Source organism: Pollicipes pollicipes, unplaced genomic scaffold (assembly GCF_011947565.3).
Source record: "Pollicipes pollicipes isolate AB1234 unplaced genomic scaffold, Ppol_2.1 Scaffold_4002;HRSCAF=4701_pilon_pilon_pilon, whole genome shotgun sequence".
Taxonomy (NCBI): Eukaryota; Metazoa; Arthropoda; class Thecostraca; order Pollicipedomorpha; family Pollicipedidae; genus Pollicipes; species Pollicipes pollicipes.
In genome coordinates this window covers 29791318-29797868 of record NW_023596420.1, presented here as the reverse complement: position 1 = coordinate 29797868, position 6551 = coordinate 29791318, and the positions used below count along the sequence as shown (strand labels likewise).

The window sequence follows — 6551 nt, the reverse complement described above, 5'->3', positions numbered from 1 at the left end:
GTGGACAGCGGGGATGACGCACCGGGCAGGCAACGTCCGAAGAAACAAAATACTTCAAAAGGGAAAAGACGGAAACCTAAAAAGAGCAAGAAGAAAGCGTTTAATCCTTGGGAAATGCTTCAGAAATCTGGAATAGGGAAGCACGATGCTGGGTTTGAGCCTGGAGTTGTCGAACACGCATTACATGCAGGGGAAGCTGCATATGAAAATGGAGACAACGTCGGGCGCGATATCGTTGTCAGGAAGGTGCCCGTCAACCCAGTCGGAACCGAACCTGAGTCAAAAGCAGGATATAAGCCGGAGGCGGGAGGTGGACTAGTAACAGGGGCTGGGTTAGGATTCGGAGGCGGACCAGAAGCTGAAGATGAACCAGAATCTACAGGAGGGCCGAGAGCAGGGGCTGGATTAGGAGGTGGACCAGGAGGAATAAGTGTTTCAGGAACCGGTGAGGAGCTCACAGTGTCGAAGGAGCGGCAGATAGCACCCGCAGATGAGTACGTGATCAAGCAGCTGGTGGCTCGCGTGCATGCAGACGTTGGCGCCGAGCTGCGGCTTCGCCGGCCTGCCGACGACGCCGGCGCGCGTCTCGCGCCCTCTGGTCCTGCTACTCGTCTCCACCTGGCGCAGTGGCTCCACCTACCTGGCCGAGCTGCTGGCCAGCCACCCGGGCGTATTCTACCACCACGAGCCTCTGCTGGCGCGCGGCGCACAGCGCCCAACTCCCGGTTCGCAAGCCAGCTGGCAGGCGGCGCGCGTGCTGAGTCGGCTCGCCGATTGCGACTACCGCCGCCTGCCGCTCTACGCGCGCCTGGTGGCCGATGACGCCGCCGTGCTGGCGCGAAACCAGCGGTTGTGGCGCGCCTGCCGTCGGCTGCCGCGGCCGCAGCTCTGCCAGCAGGACCTGCGCCTGGTAGGTCGCGCCTGCCGTGCCTTCCCCGTCCACCTGGTGAAGACGCTGCGCCTGGAGCTGGCCGCCACGCGCTGGCTGCTTGCCAACACCGCGCGCGACGTGCGCGTCGTCTGGCTGTACCGCGATCCGCGCGCTGTCGTGCACGCTCGCGCTGAGCACGTCGACCAGTGCTCGGGCGCGTGCGTCGACCCGCGCGCCATCTGCGCTGACTTAGCCGCCGACGACAGCGCCGCCACGAGGCTGGCGCGCGACTTTCCCAGCCGCTTCGTGGCGCTGCGCTACGAAGACTTGGCGGCGCGAACCGCGGCGCGAGGCGCGCGCGCTCTTCCAGCGCCTGGGGCTGCGCTACACGGACCTGACGGAGCGCTTCGTGCACGAGAGCGCCGCCCGCGGGGACGACGCCACGTCGGGGTCAAGCCGCTCTCTGGGCGCGACGGCGCGTGCCTGGCTGGCGGAGGCGAGACTGGCGCAGGTGCTGCGCGTGCAGGCTGCTTGCTCAGAGGTGATCCGCGAGCTCCGTTACAGGCCGCTAGCGCCTGGCGACACGACGACAGACTTTGAGCCGTGTGAGACCGATGCCAAGAAGTACGGCTAGGAGCTCCGGCCGGAATGCTAGTCACATGATCGCTGGCGGAAATGGCGGGGTAGTCAGTGTGTCAACGGCCCCGTCCGTTGAAACATATCTTATCGATATTTTGCCATTGGGTAATGCTTGATCGGGTTATTATGTCACACCACGTTTCCCCAGAATTATTTGCCGGTGCCCTTACTGTTTTGGTGTAGACAAGCGCTTGCGCGCTTGCTTCGCTGCGCACAATGACAGCACGTAGAACATTTAATTATCTATTATTTGCAGTTAAAGTCACGGTTCTAGCTGATCCAGGGGCCTAGATACCGCGCAAAACGTGAAAAAAAACCCGGAAGCTGGCGGCGATTTCTGGCGGCCGCCGGCGGGAGAGAGCGTATTGCGGCTGCGCTCTCTGAAGCACAGTCGAACCTATTCCACGGGATCGGTGATTGATCGTGGGATGTGGCCGGTGATTTTCGCCACTTCCATCAACTGTCCGCCTTTGAATGACGGCAGTACGCACTGCCGTTGCATTAAACGACATTGTATTGTATCGTACAGTGAAAAACGGTCGGTAGCGGCCAAATAAGTTTTCCTGGCTCGCGCACACGTGACGACACCATCTATACCACGTGATTGTCCGTTCGATTCCCCATCAATGCATGCTTCTCTGGAGTCCGCCCCGTGCCCTGGGTGCAGAGATGTGGCACAAAATATGTAAAACTGGGGAAAAGAGTAAAGATATAAACCTTAAATAAAAATCGCGCCGGTGTGAGCGGTGTAGCACATGCGGTGTGGTGTGGCGCGCGCGGAACACCGCCCGCCTTGCCGCTGGCCGGCAGGAGGCGTGGCAGCAACTCGCCGCCCGCCAGGCAATGCTGCACTACGTCAGAGGCACGTTTGTGGCGCCGCCCGAGCTGCAGCTGCGCCAGGTGGAGGTCATCTGCGCCCACTGCGGCGCGCTGCGCTGGCGACAGGAGTCGCCCTGCACTTGCTGTCACGGCGGCAGGCGGCTCCTCCGTTCCATCCGCCGCCGCCTCCAGCCCTGCGCGAGCTGTTTGGGGTCGCCGCATATTGGGCGCCGGCATCTGGCAATTTGTCCTGCAATTTGCAGTGCAACGGCGCGTTGCACAAACTCGCGATGCGACTGAAAGGGTTGATGCGTCAGCTGTGAATGGTGGGAAACAAAATCCACGCCCGTGCGCGCACGGCGACCATAACGCACAGCGCGCCGCCGACCGCCATGCCTAAGCCGAGATCGCTCCCGCGGACAACCCCTTCGCCGGTCCTCTGCCGGACAGACTCAAGGCCATGTAACAAGGTATGGAAATCCGGGGATTTTTCTGGCACTTTCCCTTCACTACTACAGTGACGTCACAAAGTCGCAGCGGCATCACCGCTCCGCCTGCATAATCTGCGCGTTTGCTACACCGGTGTACCTACTAAGAAATGCATCTGGTGATCGCTACAGGGCGCTTCAAGAAGTACTATGACGAAATACAAAAGGGGATTTTTTTGCCACGCTGGGTGTATAACAGCGAACATCGGTCTAGGAACCGGGAGCCTGTGTGCGATGGCACTCTCACTTGCTGAGGATGCCAAATATTGAGTCTATGGTGATTTATTAAAGTTTGCCAGCCTACAGCTGCTTAAATGCAGGCTGGCGAGCCTGCGCAAGGCCCAGCCACAGCCAAAGGAGGAACTGACCGGCACCAGAATCATTTATCCGAACTGTCGCGCTGAACCTCAGCACTATACATCATGACGCGCCGGGTTGTACTGGTGTGTGATGGAGGCAGGTTGAGACGACGGAAGTGGTATGCTGCCTGGCAGAACATAAGACATTGTAGACATTGCACATTGCGTCAACTATGCCGCGAAGCCTCCGAAGGTCGTGACGCGTGGCGTTAATCAAGAAAATATTCGTCACGCCATGCAACCAATTCATCGAACACAAGTATGACTCGTAATTCCCCGTATTTTACTGAAACGATTATTGCGCCCAGCATACACTTCATTGTGCACATTTGACGAGGACACAAAGCAAACAGGGAGTGGTGGTGGTGGAGAACAAGTATAGATTTTTTAGCTTAAATCTAGAGTTATGCGACATGATAACCAGTCTGAAACAACCCAAACGTTTATCGGCGAAGGAACCGTCTATGCCTCAGACAGACGCACAAACAATGCAAGACAAAGAAGGCAAGAGGATGCTCACTTAAGGTCGCTTACGTGAGCTTACAAAAGCGCAATGATGTTTACTGCGCGCTGTCCACCTGCTGTGGCACCTATATGGTTGCGCGCCTGGTGGCAACCCGCTCAGCCGTAGCCTGATTAAGCCCTCTGATGCGCAGATGGATGTGCGTTGTCACCAGCTTCTGAGCAATCCACTTGTCCAGCGCAGAACTTTCTCAGCAGGAGCTTTGTGAGGAGGTCGACGATACCAATGTCTCGGTGCACGCCTGGCCCATCACTAGCTGGAACACGATCTCGAAAGCCTCGACAACGCTCGTCCAGGCCGGTAACGGTACTATTCAAGTCTTACGTGTTCTGTCTGCCCAGACCAGACACGAGCGCTGCGAGACGGCAACTGTATTAACCCGCGAGGCGAGCGGGCGGCGCCGACCCCGGCGGGCGGCGCCCCAGGCAGTACACCGCCAGTCGGGGCAGCGGCGTACCAAGGTGCAGCAGCACTGGTGGCGCGAGCAGGGGCGGCCTCAGGCGCACGCCAGTAACATCATGATACGGGTACCATCACACCACCTTGGCTAATCGCGTGTATCAGCTGTCTGGCACACGGCTGGGTGGTGCTTCTCGGGTCGACAGCCCCACACTTGGATGGAGGTGTTTGCACCTGGCCGCCACGAAGCCGGCAACGAGGGTCAGCGCCCCGTGCTGGATGTTGACCTCGTCCATCTCGTCGCCGCGGCGGGGGTCATTTTCGGTCCTCTCGCCGTCACCGCCATGGATCTTGTCTTCGCCCGACTCGTTGACCCCGTCGTCCTCGCCGAATTCGTTCAGGGCGGGCCCTGGACGCCTCGCGTCTGTTTGCTGGTAGGCGGCCTCCACGTCGTCCGCATGCCCTGCCATGTCCACCACAGCTGGATCTTAGATCTGCGACACAACGAAACACAGTCATTTCCACGCACCTAACAGCCGCATTAATCAGACCCTATTGCAAGTTAACAGTGTCGTTTCTCAGTGCGACAACAAAACGTGTTGGACCTGGACATGCCATTTCTTTCGTTGTCGCGTGCTTGTTTTGATACACAGCCACATATCTTGGTGGTTCAGCGTGACATAATCCGAGCAGGTAAGAGGAACGGTCATGGCCCCGTTTCATGGTCCCATTTCAGTGCATCGGCAGTCCCAGGGGGGGGGGGGGGGGGGTGGCGCCGCCATTACTGTTTTCCGACGCAAAAATTACGAGAACAGCGCGGCCCGCCGAGCCCCCCCCCCCCCCTTCCCATCCATTCGTCTCTGCTCGTGAGGCTGAGGATCTATGGTTTAGGCACAGCAGCAGTTTTTTACCATGACATTACTGTATGTAATCCCGAACTGTGGTGAACAGGTAAATAGCTTTTGTCTGAAATCTCAGACACTAGCGTGAACAGTGACACGAAGAGTCCAAAAGTGGTTCATCAGTAACAGGACTCGCATATAGGCGGGCGAACATGTACGGCACGCAGCTGAAAGAACTGTTTAAGGCACCGGGGCAAACTAATATTGGTAGCTCATTGATGCGCTAGGTACTGTGCCTATTAGCGGTTGTGGGGTTTGTTAGTCAGTTCACAGTGCATAGAGGTGGTGTCAATGGTGTCACACAAGACGTGGTCACAATGGGGCTGGTACTCGCTCGTGCAAACTTGCCCTCCCCCCCCCCCGTCGCAAACCCTGGCTACGCCTCTGACACCACCCCCTTCGCCCGTGTAGCATAGATGGCTGTGCCGCCTGTGTGGTAGTCAGGCTCCACTTTGTAAACAAGATTATGTTTGGAAAGTCTCGTTTGAATCTCGTACTGTAGTATACAAACTGCACAGAGCGGCATAGATTCTGCATGCATTGGACTGTACATCGGGTTGAAAGATTTCTGCATAAAACAGACTGTAATTTTCCTTTTAAGCATACGCATACTTACCTCGGCGTGCCGACGATGTCCAGTTGCATAGAAGGAGCTGCGCTTGTCGAAGGCATGGCTTAACATCGGGTGCGGGACTGGTCTTAACCGGATGGCCAGGATCAGTCATGATCTTGAAAATGATCAGATCAGATTAACGCATTCTCGATGTTTATAGTTCAAGAGTAACGGTGCACTCATGTTTTCAGGACAGTTGGATCGTTTTTTTGGGAATGTACAAAATTAAAGTGTCTTTATTGCGCCGTTTAACATTCTTGCAAGAGGCCGCCTCACAGGATGGCATCTTGCTGCCAAACAACCGCCTTTGATGCTCACTCTTGCCCAATGCTCGCACACCACTTCGAATATTTCCCGCTCGCGACATAATAGCGCGCACCGAGGCCACATGACAATGGAGACTTGACGCCACGCCTCACGGTAATAGGCGAGACCGACCACAGCATTTCCGCGTGACCACTGCTTTCCAAGCGACGCAGCCGACGTTGCCATGCAAAGCCGCCGCTCAAGCCAGCGCGACTTTGTGACGTCACCGCCTAACGCTAGGGAGCTGCCCGGTCGACCAAACGCCCGACCTGCGATAATGGCCGCGCGGACAGACCGAAGGTAATTCAGAGTACTCGTTCTTAACTATGAAGTTTGGCTAAATGAACAAAGTCGAAAGCCCGCTGCGCGAAGGGCCATTTTAACCCTTAACGCCTATGGCCTACGCCGGGAGCCGGGACAGGAACTTAACGGCGTCTCGGCGAAAAAGCGTCATGCAACCACTTAGTCTAGGCTCATTTGCGAGCGACATTTTTAAAATGCGATAAAAAAGGGTGCACCAGACAGGAAGAATCGGCCGACACGCTGATGTAGTTTTCAATGCTAGATCACGGATAGTTATGACGGTAGCGGCTTGCATTCGGCGCCGGTTTTTAAAACTTGGCATCCTCCAA

The 6551-nt window shown here is 56.9% G+C and overlaps 1 protein-coding gene across 1 annotated transcript; it reads left to right on the top strand.

Annotated features, from left to right (window-relative positions):
- Positions 1 to 604: 604 nt before the first annotated feature.
- Positions 605 to 1505, top strand: LOC119094363 (uncharacterized; the record flags this gene model as incomplete). Its single annotated transcript, XM_037217428.1, has 3 exons — positions 605 to 697; positions 887 to 1204; positions 1242 to 1505. Coding segments are annotated over 3 exons (675 nt in total), but the record flags the coding sequence as incomplete, so codon positions are not given.
- Positions 1506 to 6551: the final 5046 nt, after the last annotated feature.